We start from the raw sequence: 26930 nt of genomic DNA on the forward strand, positions 1-26930 counted from the left end.
TGCGTGTGCTCTTTCTTCTTTTTTGTTCATTATTTAATAAGTTGTGTGTGTGTGTTGACTACTGAAATACTATACTATATGGATGATTTCTATCCACAAAACCTCTGAAGCTCACTTTTTTCATTGAGTCACTCAAAGGCTATTGTTCTTTAATGTTGTGATACTTTGGACTTCAGACAATGACATTAATTACATGTTTGAGACTGATAAAAAGTAAAGAAGTTTATTTTTGATTTTTAAATCCAAAGTATTACAATATAAGACTTACAGATAACTTCTGTGTTAAAGAATTATAAATGCAACCCTTTCATTCATCCGTCTTTTTTTGAAGGACTACTAAGAAGTTTACAAAGTTGTATTTGATTTTTATAAAAAAAGGTGAGCTTCTGAAGTTTTGTTGACTTTTAAAATCTCTATAGTAATTAGTGGTTAACCTATAGCTCATAATGAAGAATTATATCCTATCTTTGGTGTAAATTGATTTAAAAATGCATAGTAAAATAAATATGTATCAATTTAAATACAATTATAATATTTTCTCTGTACTAATGCTATTTTAAATGTAGAAGGTTCCCCTCTTTATAGAATTACTTCAGTATGTCTCGCTCCCGCCTTCTCCTCGCGCTATTAAGAAAAAAAACATATCTACCTATTAACAAAAGACTTCTTTTACTACAGGACTTGAACGCTAAAAACGAGCGTGTTTATCCTACAAGAACTATGTGCTATTAATTTTCTTCTTAGTAGTTACTAATATAATTTATATTTATATTACTTATTGCTAAAGGTATACCTATTCTATTCATCAAGTATCTTCACTATCCATTCAATGTTCATAACCCCCAATTTTGTTCGGATTAATTGAATATTAATTTTAATGTCATAAATTCTTAGTTAGTATTTTTAAAGTATGCTGATACTATTCGCTTAGAATCAAGCAAACAATATTATATTAATATTATAATTATGGTTCCTAGCTTTCTGAGGATGGTTTTTATAGGTAGGTTTTCGTGGACAAATAATTAATGATTAATAAATAGAAAAGATCAATTCAAAGAAATTAGGCATCAGTTATAATACTCGTAGTATCAGTTACATCCAAACTCATTAATTAAATTAGTATAAATGTGATTATTACTCAATAATATATTTATTGTATCTATCCAGAGTTACACATAATAAATAGATTAGTATAATATTATAATAACATGTGTTAGTTAATTTCTCTAACAACTAATATCTTCATCTAGGACAAGTCTATATTTATATTTTTGGATTTTAGGTATCCCTTGTTATTTTGGTAAAGCTTTCACTTATTTTGTGACTATTTTTTTACTCTTATGCTATCATTTGGCTATCTTCTAATCTCTGATAATATAGTATTGCATTTAAAAATATCCTTATGAATTTATACAAATAGTTAGTGAATCAAGCGCTGCTCAATATTGACATCAACGACACTGATAAAGATGTCAAGATATAAAGAAGTCGTCTTTTACATATTAGGATATATATATAGCAAGGTCCATTAAATAAGTCACAAAATACCAAGAATGTTTTAACTACTACCATTTCTTTCTTTATTCAATGATGTGTGCATGTTGATAGAGCTCAACCATTTAAAAGAAATTTGATAAAATATAAATACTAAAGGTTGATTAACTTCCCCTTCTAATATAATTTATTTATCTTTTGTCTTCACTGTAAAAATTTGTATGGAAATTATCAACCATTATACAACAAGTTCATTATTATTTTTTTCAGTCAGATAAATGACTTATCTTCAAATATACATATTCAAAAGTCGAATTCAAACGCAAACAGAGTTCATTTCTATACTAACAATTGTAAGGGATAAGGATTATTCTTTTGTTGAATTCTTTCGACAAGCATATATCAAATAGAAATTCAATATTATGAGTAAATCGTAAACGGAGCTGCTCAAACGTAATTTTTACCACCACTAGTAAAATTTCAATTATTGAGAGATAAGCTCGAGTGAAGACTCAAAAGTAAAGTCCAATATAATACAACTCCAAGTCAAGTCGCGAGTTTTTGGGTAAGTGAGTTCATTAGGATAAAATTTGAAACTTGTCGATCTGACAACGAATTCTAGTCGAGTTATGAGTCTTTCATATTGAGTCCTAGTCAAATCTGAAATTTCTTTTTTCTATTCCAAATCGAGTCCGTCTGGCGTTCTAAGTCCCAATTTAATAAGGGTTAACTACAACCCGTGTCCGATCTCCAATTCTGATTAGTGACTTATAATTATAATTAATTGATGACAAAAAAACTCAAAAATATTTTCTTTGCTTCACTTCTATGTATTGAATGTAACTAAAGAAACAGCACGCACTTTCAATAGGTTTAGTGACACGTTCAAGTCCTGAAGTAAAATATGTCTTTGCCTATTAACTAATAAGCAAAAAAGAAGAAAGAACACACGCAACAAACGTTTTTCCTTTTTTAATTTTTAGAGGTAGTTTTTTTATTACAAACAAGTCAGCTCTACTAATAAGGGGGGGGGAATAAATAAATACATTAGTCGTCATACAAATGCAAAAATAGAAATGACTAAAACAACTGGAAAAACAAAATTAATAGAAAAGGCTTATACATATTTTTCGTATACTGCTAAGAAATAATTTGAATGCAACATTCCATTTTTATATATTTCTCTAGACAGTTGTGCAATCTTGCTTTTGTTATGGAAACTAAGACCAAATTTACATATTTCTATTTAGTGCATGTATGTTTATTGTGTTTGTTTATTTTTGCTTTTCCATCCTTCTTACTGAATTCCATGATTGTTACGAACTATTCTTCATTCAGAATTGTATTTACATCTAGTTATATATTTTTTGTATTGGTATTTAGTGTAGGAATAGGAGCCAATTTGAATGTATGAAGTCCATTGTTACTCTTCAGAAAATGGATACTCAATATAATATAAAGTTAAAGTAATATAACTTATACTATAGGTACATCAAATAAGTATACAAATGTTTGACATGCCTTTATAGCACAATTCTTCCTTAATATTTAATGTACGTACGTTATATACTTAGATAGTACATTAATAATAATAATACCTACATAAGTATGTAGATTGGCAAAACACATGTATTTATGTATTAGCAAGTGTCGCCACACATTTATGACTAGATAGTATGATATTGTATATAAAAGTACCTGCCTCGAAACACATGAAGAACGGATGATGACGATTCTTTATGGAAAATATATTTACTGTGACACATCAATTGTGTCATTATCAAATTCTGTTATAGCCTTTTCTCTATTCAGGGACAAAGTTATCAATATAAAATTATTTGTTCAAATTTAGTCGCATTAAAAAAAAATAATTTAAAAAAAGTTTTTTCTAAAAAAAAATGCGTACACCCTGCTATTGACATAACATCTGATCCCTTCTCTCTCTCTCTCTTTGAAAGGTATTTCTTAATAATTAATTAAGTAACCAAATGACCTTTGGTTTTGTAATGTATATATACTAAAGCAGGGTGGATTGATGTACAAAAAATTTAATATTTTCAAATTTAATTTTTGATTTTTTTTCAAAAAAATTATGTATAATCCTGCAAGACACCCCTGTAAAGAGGATTCAGTACAAGGGATTTTATAATTTATAATATAATCTAAGTAACAATGACGTCACTTTTTTATGAAAGCAATTGTAAGCTCTGATTGATTAGATAGAATGTACATACTATTTATGTACATTCCACGTTGAAGAGCAGAAGACATTTGATGCCTTCACGTGTTTTTTTATTCCTTGCATTATTTCACATTTTCTTTGACAACGACTCAGTCAAACACTTTGTACATACATACATACTATATGTTTAATATTACGTATGATTTGTATGAAAAAAAAACCCGATGAAATTGAATACTTATCAACTTCTGCCTATGTTATCAAAATATTCTATATACTACACCATTCGGAAGGCTATTTCTTAGTTTGAGAGGTATTTACTTATTCGGCTCTGCATGAAACTGCATAATAGGTGCATATTATACTATGTACCATACATATCTAACTCTGAAAATTTATTATATATTCAAATTTATTACTTCTTCTAATTAAGAGTTCGAGTTTGGAGATATAATATCTACAATGTACTTGCCAACGCGTTCAAAAAATTGAATTAAGTTTGCGGAAGTGTAGCTTTTGAAAATACGTCATTAAGAGATTATTATTATTGCAATGCATGTATGTATATACTTTAGTAATATAGAAACAGTGTGTGCCATTGTTACATACGGCATATACATAAATATCCTTTATCTAATATGAGAACATAATTTCATTCGAGAAAAAAAATATGGATTCCCTTGACTATGTAGAAAGAAAATAGAATCGTTTAGGACATAAAACTAAAATCTTTGAGTATGATTAAGTTGTACTCTTTCAAAATATACCAGTATCATGCACTCTTTCCGTGTTACATTAATAGTTATGACATTTAACTTAGCATTACCTGAATATATTCTATATATTAATTTTATACAACTAGTTGGAAGCCTTTATAATTTGCTCGTACAAATCATTTAATCATCATAATTGCGCTCATCGAGTACACAGACCATTCCATTCTTTTCTATTGTATAGAGAGAAAGAGAGAGAGATGAGGAGTGTGAGCCAGGAATGGAGAGAGGGAGGGAGAGCAAGAATTTGCGGATAAAATGATACGAGTTCATTGAATTTAATTGGAAATGAGATGTGAAACGTGTGTGCGCTCAACTTCTGGTAGCAGCTTACGCGCTCTTCCTACCTTAGTCACTTGATCCATCACATTAAATAGTAGTCCGGAGGAACTCTTTGAAGTTGGTGCGTGCGTGTGTTTGAATCATTATTGTTTGATTGAAATCCGTCTCCATTCTGATAATTCAGTGGCAATATATTTTTCTTTTTTCATTCCAGGAGTTTTATGGACATTTTTAATTGTGTTTGCAAGGATTGATATGACTTAAGAGCCGAGGAAAATGGGAGATGAAGACTCTCCCTCTAATTCCACGGCTCCAGCTGTCGCCATTTCTGGTGATGTGGTCCCCGGGGAGGATAATGTTTTGAGTTTTAATGATTTTCTCTTTTGGATGCCTATGTTGGTGGATTCTTGGTGGAAAATACTGGTCTGTGTTATCGTCGTGGTTCTCATTTTTACACTATGTTGTTATTGTTTCCAATGCTGCTACTTCTTTTGGGACTGTTGCTCTGATCCCTATTGGGGCTATTGTCCTTGTTTTAGAACCTCTGGTTGTGAGTATTGCTGCAAGCTCAGATTCTGCTCTAACAAGAAAAAGAGAAAGAAGTTTGTGAGGAGGAGAAGTGTTCCAGAAGATGAACAGACTATCATCATTTCAGAAAAAATGATTCCAACCATCAGCTCTGGATGGAAATCAGGGAATACGACCAAAATCGATCTTGGAAACATTGAAGATGGAAAGAACTCAACAAGGCCTCCAACTAGCAATGGTTTCTTAGGCTCACGAGATACTCTCCCCCCGTATAAAGATGATTCTATATTTCACTTTATGGGTCTGGGTCGTCGCAAACGCTCCTATGCTCTTGATTCTGGTATAACATCTGCCAATGTCTCATTTGACGATGCTGCAAGCTGCAAAAGCTACAAATCCATCCTTCCGAAAAATGATATTGAACTCGTGGCTGTTCAAACGAGCGGACGATATCCACAAAAAATTCAAAAAACGATCCAAGAGCTTTCTGCTCCTCGCGTTTTCCCGGTTAAGGAAGAGGACGAAGAAGGAGACGAGGGATCTCCTTTCATGTATTCCTCTACTCCCATGTCTATGTCTCTAGCAAGGTCCACTCCAACTCCATTCAAAAGTATTCGCCCTCCATCAAATAGTCTTATACCAGTTAAAGCCATTCCAGAATCTCTTAATACCACACGAACCTCCAGCTATAATGAGGATACGGGATCGCTGTTGGAGCATGATAGTGTGCACTTAATGCTGTTTGGAAAAGAAACAATTCTGTAAATATGAGCTCACTTATTGGAATAGATAAAAAGTGATTTTGTGAAAAGCACTGTGTGTTACATAAGGGAAAAAATATGTGTTTAGATATTTACGTTTATTGTGCATTTTTCTTACTAGATGAGTGGTACATCACTTCAAGAACTCGGGGTTAATCCTCTTTTCTCTGGCCACATTCCCTATCATAATATAAATATGATGTTTGTTTCTTATTGGAAATTTCGTATTTTAATTGTTTTTCATTCATATGTATTTCGATCTCCATCACATTGGAGGGGTGTTCTCCAACTAGGCCTGATGCCCAGTCTTTAAAAAAAAAACACGCAATTTCCAATAACTTTTTTCTCGTGCTTATTAGGATTTATGCTTCTTTGAATTTTTCTTCACCTCTCTATTAAATGGAGTATGGAAAATTATTAATGCACTGCCTCCCTGTGTAGTTTTGAAGAAATCCCTTCCAATCGATACATTATGTATTTTCCTCATTCCCCATGGTTTTTTTAATTAAAAGGAATCCTTAAATTATTCCCGGCTCATTTGGTACCTTTACGACAATTCGAGGTTTTGTGATATTTTACGCTAAAAAGTTTCGTTATTTTTGTATTCTACAAAATTCATCCTTTGCAAATTGACAACAAAAAAGAAGTTGGGTATTTATTCTCCTCGCTCATTGCATTCCTATCTCCATATGACTAACGCAGTGCCAATTATTTTTTTGTATTTCTGCCCTCATGATGTAAAAAAAGTTAAAAGTTAAACGAAACTAATCAAAGAAATACTAAATTGTTAATGTATATGATGAAATATTTTATTATCATCTTTTTTTTGTTCTTTGTTGTTTCACGAATTTGTAATCTGTACTTAAAAGTTACTTATGAATGTGATTATGACATTTAAAATAAATATTAAAATATACCACATTAATTTATCACTTAAAAAATTTTATTTATACTTTTTTACTCAAAAGTCGAGTTAAATTCTTTTTAGGATTTTTGTTGCTCTGCCTAGACTGGACTCTCCTCGTGTAATTATATTATTTTGAAAGAGTTTTATTCATGAATCGGATTAAGGATTGTATTGAATTATTTATAGTGTTTTAGTATGAATGGACCATACAATTAAAAGCAAAGGTGTCTTTCAATCAAAAAGCTTGCCGTTTTCAAAGGGGATTTTAATAAAATAATTAAGGAAGGAATTTGTTTTATGGCCCAGTTACTTTAAATAAGAGCAAAATAATATCCAAGAGTAAATTATATCAGACAATGTAGTTTCTTGATATATTGAAATTAGACAAGGAATTTATAAAAATGTTTTCTTTTTTTGTATTTATTATAGACAAAATTTGAGTAAAAATATAATTTTTTAAAACCCAATCTTGAGAAATCAGCTTTTCTTTTAAAATAATTATATAATTACACTTTGAGAAATGGAGATATTTCAACATTTTTTATCTTTATTCACAGGAATCTATTTGAATTTCATTTTATGCAAATTGGTAATAGTAATAAGCAAAATTTCCTTAGTATATAATATAATTTTTTAAGACCTTTGTCTCAAATCCAGTTATTTATTAAATAAAGTTCAACAAATTTGGTGTTGCTTGACAAAATAATCAAATACACATTGAGTAAAAAATCTTAATGTTTCACAAAGGTATCTTTAAGAAACCATTACAAATTCTTATTTCTGTATGTTATAAATTAAAAATAAATAAACTTCTCATAAATTCATTTTTTTAAACACATTTCAAAAGTATTTACTAAATCAATGTTAAGTTCCTTTCTTATCAAATAGTAAATTAAGTATACTTAGTAATGTATTTTTAGTAAGAAGTAATTAAGTATAATTAAAAATTCTCACTCCGATATATTATTTCCATAGCAAGGCCGTCAATTACAACGAAACAAAAATTTAAAAAGCTTAGTCTGATCTAAGTTAATAATCACGTTCGAGTTGTTAATCTCATATAATTAATTTTTTAAGTATTTATTATTTAGATAGCTTGTATATTTACTAAGATGTGATGGATATCAATAAAAGAAAAGCCTAAGAATTGCTTTCAGTTCTACAATATACTACTATCATACTTAAAAAATTAAAAATATTTAATATTCCAAATTGTAAACCTAAAAGCCACAGTTAATTTACATAACAAAATTATATAGACGAGTGACAATTAGAATACAAACTATTGTTGATAAGATTATTTGTTTTTGTTCTATGGGTCATCATTTAAATATTATGGACGTAAAAAGATTTGTCGAGTCAAGAAAAATAATGATAATCGTACTACATTAATACCATTCATAGTAGAATAAATATTTAATATTACTAACTTTTTAAATATACCTATTTTGTTTTATCATTGTTCACTGCCTGATCCCTACTTAAGTACGAATATCAGATAAACATCTTAAATGAGCTACCTTATATAAACCACAAAATATAAATATTTGACAGCTCATTCAACCCTTCTGAATAAGTCAACTTATATTTGTTAAAAAATGACGACAGAATAAATTAACACATAATTTCTGAAGCTACTTCTAATTTAAATGGAGTAAAAATCTTTCTAATGGGTAAAATAGTAGGTTTTCCTTGAAATAATGAAATCGATTCTTGAACTGTGATCCAATGGGATAAATACTTTTCATCATTGGAATAAAAATGAAATATAAAAGAGTTTTCAGAGTTAGTTTCGTGAAATGCTCTGTTCTCATCCTCGCTCTTGGATAAAACTTGTGTTATTTTACGAACAATGCCACGAAATTCCCGCTCTATTCCTTGATAATAAACATCTTCTCCAATTTCCCTTTTGGAGAGGGTACCCCAACGGGAATCAAAGCGAAATCGAATTTTCTCTGATACCTTCTCATCTTTAAGAAGCACTAAATCCAGAGAACACTCTCCAGTGGGTTCCTCAGAAGACCAAGCAGTCTTCACGTCTTTTAAAGTCTCTGATATATATGAGGCGATCCAAGGATGAGTGGAAATAGGAACTATAACTCCATATTTGAAACGATCCTCAAAAATAGAGGCTGGATAAAGTTTTCTTTCCTTGAGAACGACGTGAACAGCAATTTCGATTAATTCTAATATAAGATCAAATGACATTATTATTATTTATTTATGATCGGGCGTAGGATGAATTATTATTGACTGATTAAATTTAATCCGTAATCAAATGAGAATTATATTTTGGTTGGTTATTAAATATTAATTATTATTTATTAATTTATAGACAACAAGTTGTAAAAACAAAATTGACGTCATCATTTGTATCTACGTCACTTCTCTTCTTATAAAAAAAAAACGGAGTACTCACAGACCACAGCGCAACCTTTATAAATTAATTTTAAATTATATAATAATAATACTTAATTGACAATATTCACATTTATTCTTAAATTAGCTATAGTATAAGTATGAATTTCAATTCAATATTGGGTTACTTCATTATTTTATTATATATTATTTCTCGTGATGTTTAGAATATATTATACCTTTTAAATGAGAGAAATGTATATTATAGGCTCGTCACTAGAAATATCTACAGCTAAAGAAGATCAGATAATCTTTATTAGACCTGAAGCTGGGCCGAACTTGAACTAACTAATTGATTAAATATGAATAGCAAACTATAGTATACATAAAAGATAATTCAAAAGGAGGAGAAAGTCCCAGAAGATCAAAGTCAAGACATAAAATATATACACAAGATTTCTGTATAGAGTCATAAACGAATAAGATCTATTTTTTCTCAGAAAATTTAAACTCCATGAACGACTTTACACAGGATCAGCTTTTCAGTTTATCGTACATTTCTTCCAAAAATTCATATCTAATGTGTGTTCAAAAGAGAATATATAGTTATTATTTTTTACTATTAGAACATATTGCAGCATATATACATTTCAATGTTGCATTGCAAATAATAGCCCATAAATTGTCCATACAGTGTATCTACGGAGTTGGATTTCATAATTTCACCGTTGTGTGAGAGGGGAGGAAAAATCTTACATTAAGCTTTATTAACAATAATGAAGAAAAATGACGGATTTTATAGACTCAATAATAAAATTTAATTGGGAATGAAGTAAATAAATACTTTAGTGCAACATATTTGTTGAGATGAGGTGTTGCTCATATTTGGATTTGATCATAATTATTTGTTATTAATATATGTAAAAAGGCTTGTTATTTAATATAGCCAAAGGAATTTATGTCTAATAGGAATTTAATGACACCAACCATTCTATTATATACATTGGTATCTTCAAAAATAACTTTGTTGCTATGTATTGCAAATTCTTTTGTCGTTTTCTCAAGTTCTTCTTTATCTTTAAAGTCAACTTTGGTAAACTCAAAATCTGTAAAATCTTCTTTCTTTGAAAGTATAAACGGAAATGCGTTAAAGGCCACGAAAAATCCTACTAGAGAAGATTTCAAGAAGTCATGTTTAATATCTTCTAAAGTAAGGGGTATTTCTGTTATGGATGGATCCAATTCCCTAATATGTTTCGTTAAACATTTGTAGTAATAATGTAGAAAGTCATCTAAATTATCTGAGAGCGTTTCATATGTTACACAAGTACATAGAAAATAGGATAAGTCTGATCCTGTAATAGAAAACAATTGAGTTTTATTTATTAATAATTAATTCTTAATATTTCTATAAAGAACATGGATATTTACCTAAATTGCCACAATATATCATTTGCATATCCAGGAAAATAGTATCAATTATATTTCCATTCTCATCATATTTGAACATAATGTTGTTAAACCACGTATCGCCATGACAAAGAATTTTGAATTTCGATCTGTGAGTATAATATATAGATCGATCTACTTTTGTATATAGAATAAATCATCAAATGTTGATTCAGAATAAGTTTAGTATCTTAATTATGATCAATAATAGATTTAATTATAAAGGGCATACCTTGAAACATACATTTTATCCTCCATAAGTTTAAATACATTTGTGTTTGAAAAAGTATCTCGAAATAAGGACTCAAATTGTTTGACAAAAGAATCATTCTCTGATCCATTTAATAAAGATTGAAACATTTGAAAATAGCTTTTCTTCATCATGTCACACATTCCCTCAAACATTGAAAATTTACCAGCTTCAGAGACAAAATTGTCTTTGCACCAAGCTTCATGTCCTCCTGGATATTTGGAAAACAAAATAAATGAGGCACCGTGTAGCCGTGCTATCCAATTTAAGCCATGATGGATATGTTGCAAATCAAAACCTTCTTTTTTATTTACTGGATCTCGAAATCCCATTTTACCGAGATGTTGAAATACGAGTGCTTCTTTCTTTTTCTCATTGATTGAGTATATAAATGGAATGGTGTTAAGAATATCTGTAACCATATTTTGTGATTAAAATATTTTGAAAGCATAATCATAATATTTTTACTTAAAATCTATGAATACCTTTTTTAACATATTTATTTAAATCATTAATGAACGTGGTATAAAAGTATTCTTCTCGATCAAATATTCTTAATGCGTATGCTAGTCCATTTTCTTGATCATCAGGGCCGGGTTTTAATGTTTTAATCATCCAATGGTATATACTTTCCTTGTTTTCTTTTTTATATCGAACTTTTAAATCCACAGCAACTAAATCCCCAATAAAGTTGTCTCCCTTCTGAGATCCAGGTTTAGACTGTAATTAAGATCAAATATAGACACAAAAAATTGTTAATATTTATTTTTACATTCCATTATGACCAGTATTTTTAGATACTATTTCAATAATATATACATTTATGCATAATAAAGTCAACATTAATAATTATTTTAATGTTAATAAAATACATTGAAGTAAAAAGTACACTTCATTTCCTGGAATACTATAATTGGTGATCGGTTAAAGTTTAACGATTCTTTTTACCGATATTTTTTCCGTAAAAATAATTTTTGTTAAAAAGAAAAAAAATATGTACAAAAGTTTTTAAGTTACTTGACATAGACATGTCCATTTTTGAAAGTTATCTTTGCCTCCTTATCCATAATTTATATTTTTTTGATCTGGAAAATTGATGTACTTAAATTAAGGAAAATCCCTTTAATTTGTTAATTGTTCTTTCCTTCAAAGTTATTAGCTCATTTTTTATCTAAAAATTTAAAAAATTGTATAAAATGCCAGCAATAAAATAAAACGTTTTATATTTTTTCTGTTATCTATAAAAGTAACATTTTATAAATTAATTATAATGAGCAAAAAATTTTAGGATGTATTTAAATCTTGGTAGACAAGCCTTATGATTAAAAAAATTGCTATGGATTTTTTAAATTAATCGATGGGAGCTTTGTCAATTCTGTCAATTCTTATGATTTTGTGTGATTATTATTATACTTGAGTTGTTATACTAACGACTTGATTTCAAAATGAAAGACTCAAGACTTAACATGGATTTAGAAGCTAAGTTTATTCTAACTTGAGATGATTATTTAACAAATTTTCTAACAATTTTTTCACTGGATGTAAAATACTACTTTTTATAGAGAAAAAAACTCAATTACAATCAGATTTTGGGCCAAAATTTAGAAATGAATAATATGCTACTTAAAAATTGAGATTTAGTTGCTGACATAAATTTTGATTTATTATATAAAATTATAATGAGTCTGAAGGAAAGCCTAAGACTCAAACCAAAAAATAAATAACTGTGAATTTGAAATGAGCTCAAAAGAAATCCGATGACTCGAACTGAACTTAATAAAAAAAATCAAGGGGTTGGACTTGAACTTTTTTGCAAATGTTTAAGACTCAGTTCAAAACTCGGATACTAAAAGACTTTGAATTCTACTAGGGACTTTTTCCAACATCTGAACTATGTAATATTGGGTTTACAAGGATTTATTTGAAGAAAAAACCGATGGCTGAATAATCGGTTATCTTTTTTTTTTTCTCGTCGCTTTTCTCGTATATATCAAAACCAAAAATATTTATCGTTCTGATCCTCCTATAAAGTAAATATTTTTACCTCAAAAGACACTAGTTCAATTTTTCCGTCATATTTATCAAATAAAACTTTTTGAAGAAAAGTTTCATTAACTATGTCTGCACGCAATCTATCTGTATCCATAACTAAAAATTATCTCATTTGTATATTTATTTAGAAAATTAAATTACATTGCAGGCCCTTATCTTGCTTTTATAGTGTAATCAATGTTTCCAAACTATTAAATTTGTATTGTCATAACTATGGCTCAGTAATTATTCAGTAAAAAAAAAAAAACAAGATACACCATATAATCTGTAGCTATTTTTGCTCATTAAAAAAAGAAGTGGTACTACATATTATATAAATTAAAAACAATGAACGGAACATTAGATGATTGTTATGTCTTATGATGTGAAGTAGACACAAACCCTTTAAAACAGATCCAGAAAGATCCTATCGCAATGGTCATGTTGCATGTACTGTACGTATATATAAGTATATTATATTATTCCTTATCTTACTAAGTTAATAATAACTTAATTTTTAATCTTTTATCACTCAGAATTATTTTTATTTATCAAAAGTAACTCCATCGACAAATATTGAAAATCCTGATGAGAAGCAAAGATAAAAAGATTATAAAACCTTTGATTCCCCATTAAAGAGTCTAAGCTTCAAATCTTTTAATTTTAAAATGGAATTTAATTGATTTTTAAAAAGTTCAAATTATCCATATAATCTGTCCATGTATATCAAAATAGGTTGTTACTAATGCTTACAATATGTACATATGTTGAAGAAATTGACTTGGTGTAGCATTTCTCCAAAATAGGATTATGCATACAAAATGTCGTACCAGAATTTTTCTATATTTTTAAGCCATCAGTAGACTGTATTATTTCAAGTTTTTTATTTTTTTTATTTAAACGTAGTTTGTAGCATATGCATAAAACACTAGAATAGGCATTCTGTAGAGCACAAAACCTCTCCTTAAAATCAAATTGAGTTATTTGTAACAAAGTTATGCGGCGATTATACATTTTTAATGTGTTTTTTTTTTAATCTTGACTTCTCAAAATTTAATGCCCTCTTACTATTAAGATATATAAACTTTTACCAAAATCGGTATGCAACCTTTTCCGTCATCTTGCTTACAGACAAACGGAGACAATTACATAAAAAGTATCAAAAGTTTAATTTCTTTGGCGGAGATAATTATATTACCTTACAATGTTAATAAAAGACATGTAGTTTTTACATTACTACATTTTAGGCATAAATAAACAATATACACTCACTTTTTAAGGCGTTATACAACACCATCAATAAAAGAATGCTTATACAATTGTATTCGTCTATTAAAAAAATTATTGCTAAAACCTTTGCTTATTTTAACTTCTACAACTCTCCTTTTCAAAATTCAGAGGCTTTATGATTTAAAATGCGTCTTGCTTGTAGGAGTAAAAAATTATGACAAATTAAAATTTGGGATCATGAAAATTATTAACGTGGTTTCTTCTTTCCCCAAACAAAAAAAAAATTAACCACAGAACCTCTTTATTTTAAAAAGTAGAATTGTTGAGGTTTGAAGGTTTTCTTATAAATAAATTGCGTATACGAATATCATACGGACCTTAGCCATATAATACTGGAAACATGTAAGCGAAGACTCAAGCCTGCTTGGTACCTCATGGTATCAAAAGTGGCATCTCCACCCTCACAAGGCTCTTTACATCCACTTTTTTGATAGCTCTCTGTACAGTATGGTGTAAAAACCCCAAGATCTCGTCCATGGACGCTCAAGGACTCTTTATAATTATTTCCATCAGTAGGTGGAAAGAGCCTTGTAAGGGTCGAGAGGCCATTTTTGACACCAATAATGAAAGAAACCGTTGCTTAACTCTTTTCAATTATTTTTCCCTAATTATCTTTCTTTTCTTGTCCTTAATCGATGAAAAAAAATAAAAGAAATTACAAATTTAGACATTTTATAGTAATTTTCAGTACATATGACTAATTTAATTCAAATATCAGTATTTATTATTTGCCTCAAGTAGTATTAAATGCAAGTGTTAAATCTTTTTTATTCTTAAGCCTTTTGATGGAGATTTATTGGAAACTTTTCCATTTTATGTAGTAAAAATATCAACTTTGAGCAAATTTCCAATAAATATTTATGAAACTTCATCAAATGGCTTTGAGAATAAAAATTGACAATCTACAAGATGGAAATAAGATCATAATAAAATATTTATAATTAATTTTTGGGTTAGATATAGAATATAACTAGGCAATATAGGATAAAAATAAGGTTAAAATCCTTTTACTTATTGTATCTATTTTTACATCCAAAAGTTAACTAGATTCCTTACTATTAATTAAACAAGAGTTTTCATTGTTAAAAAAATTTACTGTTTAGTCCTCGAAAATGGCCAACATCAAGAATGCTGTCGTCACGTAAAAATACATTTCATAAATAAGAGATAAAGTAAGGGAGACCGAGGATAGTTGCTACACTGTTTTTGACTTACTAACTCTGAGCTGGTTTGAAATTTTAGCTAAGCAAACCTATATTTGTGATATGTTTGCTATTATTTGAATATTATAACATGATCAGTTTCTCCACAAATTGCATTTGAATGCGACTCATCAAATTTTGCAGCTTAAACAGTTAAAAAGTATCAAATTTGAGTAATAATTTTTTTTTTTACTTAAAGTCAATAATATCTTTTAATGAATAAATAACTAGACTTTTCATGATGCTGAATGGTTAAAATTCAATATATTTATATTATAGTCAGATCACTGTTAGTGATAAGTATTGTAAATAGGAAAAATTCACATTAAAAAAACTCGGACCCTACTTTAACTAAACAACATGCTTGATATGAGGTGCAATTATATAAAAGAAAAATAGACATTGATGAGGAAAATTGCTACAATTGTACTAAGTGTTACTATATCTCAAATTTCTCATCACGGAGTGAGTTTTAAATTCTAATAAAATCATATCAACCAAGGGCACAATAATCAATTATTTAAATGATATCAGTTACAGGAAAAACAATTAAAAACTGACTACTGCACTATTACCAAAATAATGGTCCTCAAAGAAATTACTTTTACCTCTCAGAAAAGATTATATTGACTTTTTTCCACAATAATCTGCATCATACTATATAATTATAAAGTAAATTTTATGTCTGTTGCTTTTTTGATGTTCGAGAAAAGGGATTGAAGAACGTGTAACCATTCCGAATCTCAACGGTTCCCAGTCTCCCCTATATAATAATATATTATTGTGTCTCTGAAATATTTACTAATGACGTCATCAGCTGAACAACAATAGCGAAATAATATCCTAGTTATTTGCACTCTTAATTAATTCCGCTTATATTGATTATAGTATATTTACAAATTTTATTATTAAGAATAGAGTGTAGGTATGGGAGACGACCCCAAGAAATCTGCGGTAGAACTCGCTACCGGGACAGCCCAACAATTTATGAAGCTCTACTATGAACGAATGGATACGAATCGTCATAAGATTGGGAAAATATATCTGGATAACGCAACAATGTCCTGGAATGGAACAAAGCAAGAGGGAGTGCAGGGTGTTCAGTCATTTCTCCTAGAGAAAGTTCCTTCATCGGAACATGAACTTCACTCTCTGGATGCACATCCTGTTATGGACTTTGCTGTTGACGGACAAACCACAGTTATAGTTCAAGCCGCTGGAAACGTGAAATATCCATCTCAAAAACCCAAACAATTCACACAAAACTTTATTCTTACTGCACAAGGTGACAAATGGAAAGTCGTCACGGACGTTTTTAGACACGAATATAACATTTGAAAATAATAGCTGCTATGAAAGAAAGAAATTTTTATTGATTATGGTACATTGTATGTTGTAAAATTTCCTCTGCATCTTTTTTTTATTGATGTATTTAAATATAATTTTGATTTCGTATGCAATTCTAAAGATAATTTTAATATATTAATAAATAATATGTTAACAAGAGTATAGTTTCTAAAATCGTCTGATTATCCAAGATTGTTTTTCTCTCTAATATTTAACTATGAAATATTTACTTGACATAATAGTTGTATTTCTACATGTTACAAAGCCATCACTAGTTATACTATGCATAATTAATAATTATAATAGAAATAGTTGAGTCACACATAATCAATTACATGTCGAAATTAGATCATTCATGCTTTTAAAGTAATAGCTAAGGTAATTTTAGTAACTTCTTACAAGCATCATTCGATGAGATTGGTTTGTTATAATAACAATTAGTGTTAGTTCATATTATCTATTAATTATGCCTTGACCTTAAAGTGCTCTTTTAGGAAAGGTTAGCCAAAAAATGCAAAAGAAAATCAACAATTACTTTCATTAATCTAAAATATTTCAATTATAAAGTAACTGGTTCTCCTTGGGACAACAAGCCCTACCTTTAAAACCTAGTTACACCCCTGAACATGGCCTCAATCGGCATCGGGGATATGTCTTCCTCAGACTTTCTGTAACACCAATTCGTTCAGTTCAGATGGATTACATTTATGAAACTATTTACTTATACGTGTATTGTTTATATATTTTATATATAATTGACCCCCTCTAGTTAAAAAAATAATGATTTACCCCTACCGCTGAATGACATTTACTTGTGATATAAGCAGACAAGGGGCCAGGCCCCCCACCTTTTCAAAACGTAAAATTATGTAGCTAGGGTGTCCATATTTTGATTTTTTTAAATATTTGGCCCAATTAGTGTCGAGTTTAGGCATGTTTTAGAGGGAGAGGGTGAATATTTTGAAATTAGTATAATTTAAAGTTAAATTTTGATTCTTATTTATTATCATATATTTTTTTTATAATAATTGATATTATTTTTAAATTTACTATTATTTTATATTTTTTTAGTACAGAAAATCCCTATTGTATATGAAATTAAGAAGAGCAACAAATTTGGACAAATATTTGGTACTTTGTATAAGTTTATAATCTTTTTTTAAATCCTGAAAATCTACATAATCCATAAATACGCTGCATTTCATGATTTTTTATTTTAAAAGTCAATCGACGCTCTGGAAAGCATTTGAAAAGAGGACATGTCTGACAAATGACGGTTAGTCATCATATGGCAGTATTCGTTTTTAAATTACAGTTGTTGACCTGTCCACTTTTATAAACAGTCCGTTGAGTCTAGCAGAGGTAAAAAAAGTCAGTCTATTGCAAGGTTAATAGAAATACAAGGTTAGGCCATCATTTAATCAGACTTCCCAGAATTTTCAATTTGGCGTAACGTACTGACTGCTGGACAAAACAGATAGATTTTGAAGTTATATAGTTTCACTTAATAACAGTTATACTATTTGACGTCACAATAAGCGTGGTGGAAGTCAAATATTAGTCGGAAAAGTCTTTAGGTTAGGTTAAGGTTAGGTTACCTTGTATTTGTATTAGCCTTGGTATATTGCAAGTCCTTGAATATTTATATCTAGTCCTCAGATTCATTCCGTTAATTTCAAGTCTATATTTATAATATTGTTAAAGCTTATCTGAAGTTAAATTAGCTTCCGATTCTCAAGTCATCAAAATATGGTCTCAAGTTCAAATCCCTACCTTTGTATAAAGTACGAAATACTTTGCACCAGAAATATTATATTAAATGCAATAATTTAGAGAGTATGAATTATTTATTAGACCTCAAATAAATAATATTTTAGAGGAGTTTGTTTTTTAAATAATTATATTAGATGGCAATTGTTGAATCATGATTTAAAAATTGATAAATAAATATAAAAAATACATTGGATGAACTGCATATATTATCTAATCGTCAATTACTTAGTTATATAGCATGTAGGGTATCAAAAAATACCCAATGTCCTCTCAGTGCTACATGCTGTTTTAATTTTGAATTAAACATCAAATTCGTGCTATGATTCATGTGGCATTTCATATTTAATTAGTTATAATATTATGGTCGCAAGAACCATTTTGGCTATTCGTTAATAGATTTAATGAAATTATTTTTTAAATTTAAATTTGATATTATAATTATGTTTTTTATACGATTGCTAGTAATAACTTTGTTGTCCTTGATTAAAATAACTTTCAATTTATTTGTTAGTGTACCTACAGTAAATGTAGTTGAAACGTGAAAGTAAATCAGTATTAAAGAGTTTTTATTTAGGTATAAAATCTTCATTAATACTATAGAATTCTATTGATATAACTATTTTAAAAATAGATCTAATCTTTTTGATAAGTCACGTTTGGGCATGGAAAGACAGGCCGTTTAAAAGATATATAAATAAAGATTTCCTGTCTTCGAAGGTTATTTATTAATTATTTACACATCCAAAGCTTGATAGTAATGTCTGACAAAGCCTATAAATCCCACTAGATATATATCACTCAATTTAAATCAAAGTTCATATACATTAAACATTGTTTTGATTGAATCAAAAACAAGATTTTCTTAAGCCATGTTTGAAAGATATGTTATATTTTCATATTTTACTGCAAATAACAGGAAAAGTCTTGACTCAGGCAGTCCACACCACTACTTTAACTATTACTACATACTTATTACAACACGTCGAACAAAAACTTGGAGTGTGTAATTATGTTGTACATAATAATATAGATATGATATAGTTATTGATATAGTATACGCTCCAGTTTTCATTAATAAAATATCTAAAGAAACGAATCAGATGCTTATCAGTTATCGCATACTGTCTTAGGAAGTGATGATGTCGATTGTACAAAGTAATTAATTCGTACCAATAAAAGAAACTCTACAGATGATACTACAAACAAATTATACCTCATTGATTAAAAGTGCATTGAATTTGAAACCCTGAAGATTTTATACACCAAGTCATTGACACAGATTGGAGAAATAGGATGCATGGACGTAGTAAAAAGGTGACGTCATGAAAAGTGATGTAAATATTTAAAATTTTGTATAGCTGGCAAATATACAACAGAAGAAGGCTGAGAGAAGAACCTACGTATTGTATTGAAGGACGGCTAGCTAGGGACGGAACGGGGTATTGTAACGCATGTAAAGTGTATGTAATGTAAAATTGAAGCAATACCTAAATATAAAAAGAAGAAAAAGAAGATAGACAGTTTAGTAGCGTACGTTAATGTACCGTGTTACGTGTACGTTTGAAAAGGAAGGCTGCAAGCAAGGAGTGTGCGAGTGTCTGCCTGTGCGCATGGATAATTCAGCTTCATGTAGGAATTTAGGAAGCTGAGAGCTAGAAAAAGAAAGAGAGAGCGAGCGAGCTAGAGAAGGAAGCTAAGTGGAGTGAAAAAGGAGGAGTAACATACAAAATATTTCAGGGAGTCGAAAAAGAGGGAAAAGACATAATAAATAGTACAGAATAATAGAATAGAAAATAATAATAACCTTTTGAAGGAAGTGCCTTTCCTTGGGAATTGTCTTTTTGTCCTTGCATCTAGCTCTCTAGGAGGAATGGAGTAGGAAGCGAATCCATCATCATGGAAGAGGATGAACGTTTATCGGAATGGAACGAGGAAACCAACGTTTGTTACGTTACTTTCTGCTCCCTTTGGGAACAACTTCGAAACATTACTTCAAAAGTAATCATGAAATCATAATCCATTCTTTTATTAAATATATTGATCATTATCATATTGAAAAATAAATTTCCATTTGTTTTCCAGACTCTTTTACCTAATTATGATGATATTATCATCTGTATCAACCTGGTTGACCAAATGGTGCACCTTCTTCAGCTGGAAATCCTTGAGGAGCAATTGGGATACCCCTGCCTACAACTTATCATGAAAGAAAACATTCCTGCTCATATCCTTGGCACATCCAGAATGCCTGTAAATACTAAATGCACGTTCTAAGAGGCAAAGCCCAGCCTATCTTTCACATTTTATCTCCTTTCAGGTCCACATTGACCTGCAAGAAAAACTTCAGCTTCATTTACTACGCCTTTATCTCACAATCTTTGAGAAACCCTCTATATTTGAGTCCTTCCTTCCATGTGAATCCATTTCCAAACCATTATTTGAACTTTTATCTGAATTAGACGAAAATAATAATAACAACAACATTAATGACGCGATGAATCAAAATCTAAACTTCTCCTCAAAAAACTGTGTTAATGATCTTCAGGTCATCAATTTAATGAGTCAAATATGTGGAGAGTTAATGTGCAATGAGTCACTTTTATATTTATTTCAAGAGTCTGACTCCACTAAAATATCTAAAAACTCAGTGATGCCCTTCAGATTTCTGACTAAATTTATACATAATGACAAATGGATTGGACAACAGGCAAGGGATGCCATGCTGGGATGCGTTTCCCTTTCAGAAAGAGTTCCTGACCTTGATTATTACATTTCAGAATATACAGACTTTTGTCCAGTACGCTTCATTCTCCTACCTACACAGAATCTTTATCTCATAAATTTAATTGATTACAGGTACTAGCTACGGGCCTAAGTGCATTATATTCAAGTCTTCCACGACGCTTCTCCCTCGGAAATGATTCATGCTCTCTCACCGATGCAGATATTGTTGCCCATTCTCCTCTTAGATCATTCTTTACGTCTCTTACATTCTGCAACGCTGTCATACAAATGTCACAAAAACACGTGCGAAGAAATGTGTTAGATCTCGTGCATATGGGTTTTTTAGTACCGGTTTTGGGACCCTCATTAACTCAAGTATGTACTGAATATCCCTTTATATTATCATATTATCTTCTTTTTTAGTCCTATGATGAAGAACTGATAAGTGCTACAGCCTACTGTGATCTTTGTATTAGAGCAACTAATTCTCATCTATTGGGTCTATTCCTTAAGTTTCTTTTTACGAGCAATATTGAGGAAATCCCCATTATTGACATTCTGACCCAGAGGCTCCAAGTAAAGAATAAAGTAATTTCATTATTTATTATTTTCAAGAATATGATATCATATGATGCATACCTCTACAAATTCTCTAGCTTTCCTTGGTGACTTTAAAGCTCTTTTATTCCTTAATTGATTTAAACTGTGAGGATGTCCAGTTTTGGTTGATATTGAAATATCTTGTGCCTTTAAGTCATATACTACCACCTCATAGGGCTTGCATAATTCAACCTGATCTACACTCTCGAGCTTCTGAAAAGTTTCTAGCACTCGTTCCAATATGCTGCCAGAGGGAAAATTCTGAAGAACAAGATGTATGAAATTCTTAATTATATACACAAAAATTAGATCCTAATACTAATTTTATCGTTTTTTAGATGAATCAAAGTAGAAAACGATCAATTAGACTGCCTTGCTGTTGCTATACGTACTATTTGCACGATGCAAGACTATCAGTTAGGTATAACTTAGAGCGAACAAAATTCTGGGTTTTTCCATATGATGGAGTGAATCCGAGCGTCAAAGGATGTAATAATTCATACAGTCAAGAATGCGTTGCTGAAGACGTCGAATGTTCTACCAATGCTATTTTCAATCAAGACAAACCTAAATGTACGCAAATAGATCATGCAAGACTTATTTACAGTCGTTATAACTCAATCCTAAGTCAGTCCCAGCCTAATCTGAAGAAATTAGAACAAGATGAAAGTAAATTTAGTCGTTCATTAGATAATTTCACTTACTCTTACGATAATTGGGACTACAGCAAGAAGGAAGTTGTAAAGGATGAGGAAATCCCTGTTAAAGTGTTGGGTAACTTAGATGAGAGTTTACAAGTCATCATCCAACCTCCATTATCTTTATCTGCAGGTCCATTTTTAGAAACTTTGTTTGATAGAGTAGAAAGTATGGTATCCAATGGACTAACAGCTAATCTGTTAATTACTTCTATCATTTCTCGTCTTGCTGCGTATCCTCAACCACTTTTAAAAACGATATTACTTCACCCTGATCCCATTTTTCAACCTTGGGTTCGGAACTTATTTAAATCTATAATGACTCTAAAGCAACATATTGACGATACTATGCCCTCTTTAGAAGGCTCTGATGAAGCCCTTATTGAGGCCAGAAGGTATCTCAATAATCGAATTCACTCAGTTGATTCTGACAATTCATCTCTGAAAAGTATGTATGATAAATAAAGTAATGAAGTGTGCACTTTTATAAAATCAAATGTACTTACAGAATCTCAAGAGATAAAACCTCGACGATCTCTTTCGAACACTTTTTCCTCATTTTTCCGAAGAAAACCCGAATCTGTTAGCTATTCTTCATTACCAGACTCTGCCGTTAATGACAGAGTAATTTTGAACTATGAAGTACAAAACTATGCAATGACTGCTATTATCATGGAAGACTGGCTCAAGGAACTCTCTGCAATTGCACATGAACAATCTGTACTTCAAAAAGAACTTTCTTTCCAGTTTGGTATGGGCTTACCAAATGTATAACTTCTATAAAGTTCATAAGGCCAAAGCCGAATATACGCCGAGATCGTTGTTACTAATACTACTCACATATTCAATATTCCCTATTGAAAAATAATTAATATTTGCGGTTTAATTTATCTAAAAAATTACATTTGTGGTTTTTCTTCTTATCTCGTATTCTATAAGCGTTTTTGTTTATCTTCCTACTAAAAAACGACCTCGGCGTATAAACCTATTTTCCCCTTTATTGTGTGCCTTTCCTCATATACGCCTTATACCCAAGCTTCATCTCTGCAGGAAGTAATATACTGAAGATCTATACTTCTTTACTCGATGGTTAAAATTATTATCAGGAATACGCTCTTGAATTATGTAGTGAACTGAGTATCATGAAATTTTACCAGTCAAAGACTAATTATCATGATTATGATTTTACTCAAATGTGTTATTTAATGTCTTATTTGTTTTTACTACTAAGAAATAGTAACGTCAAATGCTTGCATTATTTTTTCATCACTATTCTTATTTACTAATCCTTGTCCACTTATTATTGCGCTTCTACTATAGATTTATAAAAGTTCTCAGGTCACTACAATTTAAAAAACGTTAAAGTGAAAAATATATGTCTCTGGTTGGTGCCTAGTCATAGAATGTTAATTGGTCTCTTAAGGAACCAATATTTTTATAGTTTATATTAATTTTCAAACATTTTAAATACATTTTAGTTTTTGTTTCATTATTATTTGTAAATCAAAATACATAAAATCCAAAGAAATGTCTCCTTTATTAATATTCACCCTTTAATAAATTTATGTTAGTTATTTCTAAATGGGATTTAATATCACTATATTTAGAGTTATTATAATAAGTTTTAACACTTATCACTAATATGAACATACCTACATCTAATTATTATCAGTCGAATACTATTTACTATAAAATTTCTGATACTACAACACAAAATAAACTTTGGGAGTATATTTAAAAAAAATACAGATCTTTCGAGAGGTGAAAGAAAACGATTATTTTAACATTATGATTTTTTTTTTTTTTTTTTTGCATTTACGAATTTTACCATAGATTTTCATAGAAATTAAAGCGAACGCACGATTAGCTTTGTTAACCACTCTCAACCTCAACTGTGGAAAAAGACGGGGAAAATTTGAAAAAAACATGTAGTAGCTAGTCTTCTGTATTTTTCTACTTGCCAACTGTTAATTATTATTAAAGTGAATATATATAGTCATTAGTCACCTTAAGTTATTCATTAATATATATATTGATAATGGCAGAGTATGAAAGGACAGGAATTCTATACTAATTCCCTTTATTTATATAAATTCAAATAAAAATCCTATGTAATACCTTTTTTGAGTTCATAATACATGAAGCCATCTGCAAAAAATCATACTTCTACTTATGAAAATTAGTAAAAACAGCTCAAAGGAAAATACACCACATCTTTGTTTATTCATTACAAGCGGTAGTACCCGATATTGCCTGGAGTAATTATGCATCGTCAAGAGAAAAATTTTCCTTTATTAATATAGAAGATAACACACTAAGAAATTGTCTGTGCTACTCTCCGTTTTACATGGGCACACTCACAAGTAACTACTCAATACTTATATCAAGGGGGTGTCAGGAAAAAATGGCTAAATTATTTTATGCTGACATAGTATCTATCATCAGTATGAATCATATTATACAATAAGATTTTTAAAAAAATACAACAGCGTTTCTAATGGAAGAAGTTTTAATCACTTAATTCTCCGTTATCAATTATAATATCATTAGACATGATATTGAACAAGATTCATGGATTGACGAACAAGAATTAGCAAAATATATTGAGAAATATAAGGCATTTGAAATGTTCGAGGGCCTGAAACCTTCCCATAAAGTTGGCAATTAACCAAAGATAATAACATAAGTGTCGAATAAATATTTTTAGAGCCATTTCTGCTGTCATTAAATATATATTTACATTTGTTCAATAAATAAATATAATGATCGAATTAAACCTTGACGAAAGAATTTACATTAATACTTGTTTTACAAATTAATGAAGTTGGAGCCGCATTGTCATTCTAAATTGGATTGAATGAATATATTCACTAATACTAATACAATATACTTTTCGTATTCTTTGAAAAATATGACTGAAGACCATTATTAAAAACGTAGTTACATATTCAAATGTCATTGAACCATACTGGAATAATACATATAGAAAATCCTTGAAAGGTGGTATAAATCACTTGTTATGGACCTCATAAATTGGTTTGATATTCATTGGAAGTATGAATTCATAGTCCTATATATACAACTTCGAGGGTTCGATTCCTTTGAGAAACTACGTAATACAGCCTGTTTCGTTCTCTTTGGACAAGAAAAAAAGTTTATGAAGAGACGAAAATCATCGTTCTATTGTAATTTCAGATTCTACAACTGTACTGAGCTTTAGAATTTTCCTTGAGCTCTCCAACCTTTGACTGTCTACCTGAATTTTCTTTGGTTTGTCTCGTCACAGCCAAGCGCCTCTTCTTCTGATTCATCCTAGATCATAACGAAGTGTAAATCACTGCTCTTACCTGATATTATGGTAATGCTTGTTCGTCAATCAATTTGTCTTGTATAATATGAGTATTACACCATGTGTAATGATATTATTATTGATAACGGAGAATTAAGTGGTTACCACTTCTCCCATTCGAACCGCTGAGCTGTCTGGATTGTTTATTGTTCATTTATCTTAATATATAATATATGGGCGATAGGTATTAATTATTATTATATCACCTTTAAATGATTTTGCCATTTTTTCCACTTAATCACTTTTCCTTTTTTTTTCCTTGATATTTTTTCCTAAAATAAGTCAGGGTTGTGAACGGTACGCGAATTTTTTTAACGTTGAACGCTAAAACTGGTATTTTAGTTATCCTCTCCATTAATTCCCGCGGTATTTACTCTTAAAATTGAAATCCATTGTACGAGCAGTGATTCCACTCTTTTAAGGAGACCTTTAGAACTTGTTGTGAAATTTTCAACATCTATATTCCATACTTTTTTTTTTACATTTCAAGCCTCTTCCAACATATTTTGTTTGCAATCGAGAAAAACCCCGGATTTGTGTTGAAATATAACTAAAATCATATTTTTGAAGTCCAAAAAAAAATATATTTGATTGCGGGTCGTATTTTAACTATTGTTATGGCCGGTGGGAAGGGTTGTCAAAAATATTAACCTCTGCTGTATCACTAATATATGTTTCAACGAATTATTCTACAGATACTATTCAGTTTGGTCACTCATAACTCTTGATATTTGAAGTTTGAGAACCACTTACTTAAACAACTAACATAAAGAATGTAGTAATGAATTCAGAGCAAAAATGAGTTATCCTTTTAGCTTAAAAAGTAGAAGTAAAAAAATACATCGATTTTTCTTCTTTTGCAGTAGGGCATTATATAGATGTTTTTCTAAAAAAACTTAATAATTATCAATAGGTCCCATTCACTTCATAAT

The 26930-nt window shown here is 29.8% G+C and overlaps 5 protein-coding genes across 18 annotated transcripts; 3 read left to right on the top strand and 2 right to left on the bottom strand.

Annotated features, from left to right (window-relative positions):
* The first annotated feature begins 3832 nt into the window (after positions 1-3832).
* Positions 3833-6961, top strand: LOC121119708 (uncharacterized). Of its 3 annotated transcripts, none has more exons than XM_071889620.1 (3): positions 3833-4852; positions 4946-6221; positions 6380-6961. In XM_071889620.1, the coding sequence occupies exon 2, from the start codon at positions 5008-5010 to the stop codon at positions 6022-6024; it is 1017 nt and encodes a 338-aa protein (XP_071745721.1). In that variant the 5' UTR covers positions 3833-4852; positions 4946-5007; the 3' UTR covers positions 6025-6221; positions 6380-6961. The 3 variants fall into 3 exon arrangements, with proteins under 3 accessions (XP_071745721.1, XP_071745722.1, XP_071745723.1); XM_071889621.1 differs by having other exon boundaries at positions 4747-4856; XM_071889622.1 differs by having other exon boundaries at positions 4830-4879.
* Positions 6962-8467: 1506 nt separating this feature from the next.
* LOC121119709 (mitotic spindle assembly checkpoint protein MAD2B) lies at positions 8468-9135 on the bottom strand. The gene has a single exon (XM_040714465.2). The coding sequence runs from the start codon at positions 9133-9135 to the stop codon at positions 8542-8544; it is 594 nt and encodes a 197-aa protein (XP_040570399.1). The 3' UTR covers positions 8468-8541.
* On the bottom strand, positions 8468-26436 carry LOC121119707 (uncharacterized). 10 transcript variants are annotated; one of them, XM_071889619.1, is made up of 7 exons: positions 26205-26317; positions 25997-26132; positions 11470-11704; positions 10967-11396; positions 10717-10844; positions 10273-10640; positions 8468-9361 (listed from the first exon to the last, which is right to left on the bottom strand). In XM_071889619.1, the coding sequence occupies exons 3-7, from the start codon at positions 11597-11599 to the stop codon at positions 9257-9259; spliced, it is 1161 nt and encodes a 386-aa protein (XP_071745720.1). In that variant the 5' UTR covers positions 11600-11704; positions 25997-26132; positions 26205-26317; the 3' UTR covers positions 8468-9256. The 10 variants fall into 10 exon arrangements, with proteins under 10 accessions (XP_071745720.1, XP_040570390.1, XP_040570392.1 ...); XM_040714456.2 differs by lacking the exon at positions 25997-26132 and having other exon boundaries at positions 26205-26436; XM_040714458.2 differs by lacking the exon at positions 26205-26317 and having other exon boundaries at positions 25997-26198.
* Positions 16435-16845, top strand: Nxt1 (NTF2-related export protein 1). The gene has a single exon (XM_040714466.2). The coding sequence runs from the start codon at positions 16435-16437 to the stop codon at positions 16843-16845; it is 411 nt and encodes a 136-aa protein (XP_040570400.1).
* Positions 19568-24177, top strand: LOC121119706 (FHIP family protein v1g243165). 3 transcript variants are annotated; one of them, XM_071889618.1, is made up of 10 exons: positions 19568-20625; positions 20710-20877; positions 20945-21424; positions 21484-21726; positions 21775-21939; positions 22008-22226; positions 22290-22725; positions 22783-23097; positions 23158-23433; positions 23686-24177. In XM_071889618.1, exons 1-9 carry the CDS (start codon positions 20524-20526, stop codon positions 23421-23423), a joined length of 2394 nt encoding a protein of 797 aa, XP_071745719.1. In that variant the 5' UTR covers positions 19568-20523; the 3' UTR covers positions 23424-23433; positions 23686-24177. The 3 variants fall into 3 exon arrangements, with proteins under 3 accessions (XP_071745719.1, XP_071745718.1, XP_040570381.1); XM_071889617.1 differs by having other exon boundaries at positions 22290-23097; XM_040714447.2 differs by having other exon boundaries at positions 22290-23097; positions 23158-24177.
* Positions 26437-26930: the final 494 nt, after the last annotated feature.

The sequence above is a fragment of the Lepeophtheirus salmonis genome, chromosome 6 (genome assembly GCF_016086655.4).
Source record: "Lepeophtheirus salmonis chromosome 6, UVic_Lsal_1.4, whole genome shotgun sequence".
Taxonomy (NCBI): Eukaryota; Metazoa; Arthropoda; class Copepoda; order Siphonostomatoida; family Caligidae; genus Lepeophtheirus; species Lepeophtheirus salmonis.

Excerpts from the sequence above, each read along its gene's own strand:
- Nxt1 (XM_040714466.2), top strand. The coding sequence starts at position 16,435 with ATGGGAGACGACCCCAAGAAATCTGCGGTAGAACTCGCTACCGGGACA.
- LOC121119708 (XM_071889620.1), top strand. The coding sequence starts at position 5,008 with ATGGGAGATGAAGACTCTCCCTCTAATTCCACGGCTCCAGCTGTCGCC.
- LOC121119709 (XM_040714465.2), bottom strand. The coding sequence starts at position 9,135 with ATGTCATTTGATCTTATATTAGAATTAATCGAAATTGCTGTTCACGTC.
- LOC121119707 (XM_040714451.2), bottom strand. The coding sequence starts at position 13,130 with ATGGATACAGATAGATTGCGTGCAGACATAGTTAATGAAACTTTTCTT. Across the intron at positions 11,705-13,028 it reads TTGAACTAGTGTCTTTTGAG|TCTAAACCTGGATCTCAGAA; the intron begins GTAAAAATATTT and ends TCTTAATTACAG. Across the intron at positions 10,845-10,966 it reads GATAAAATGTATGTTTCAAG|ATCGAAATTCAAAATTCTTT; the intron begins GTATGCCCTTTA and ends TTATACTCACAG.
- LOC121119706 (XM_040714447.2), top strand. The coding sequence starts at position 20,524 with ATGGAAGAGGATGAACGTTTATCGGAATGGAACGAGGAAACCAACGTT. Across the intron at positions 21,425-21,483 it reads AATATACAGACTTTTGTCCA|GTACTAGCTACGGGCCTAAG; the intron begins GTACGCTTCATT and ends AATTGATTACAG. Across the intron at positions 21,727-21,774 it reads TGGGACCCTCATTAACTCAA|TCCTATGATGAAGAACTGAT; the intron begins GTATGTACTGAA and ends CTTCTTTTTTAG.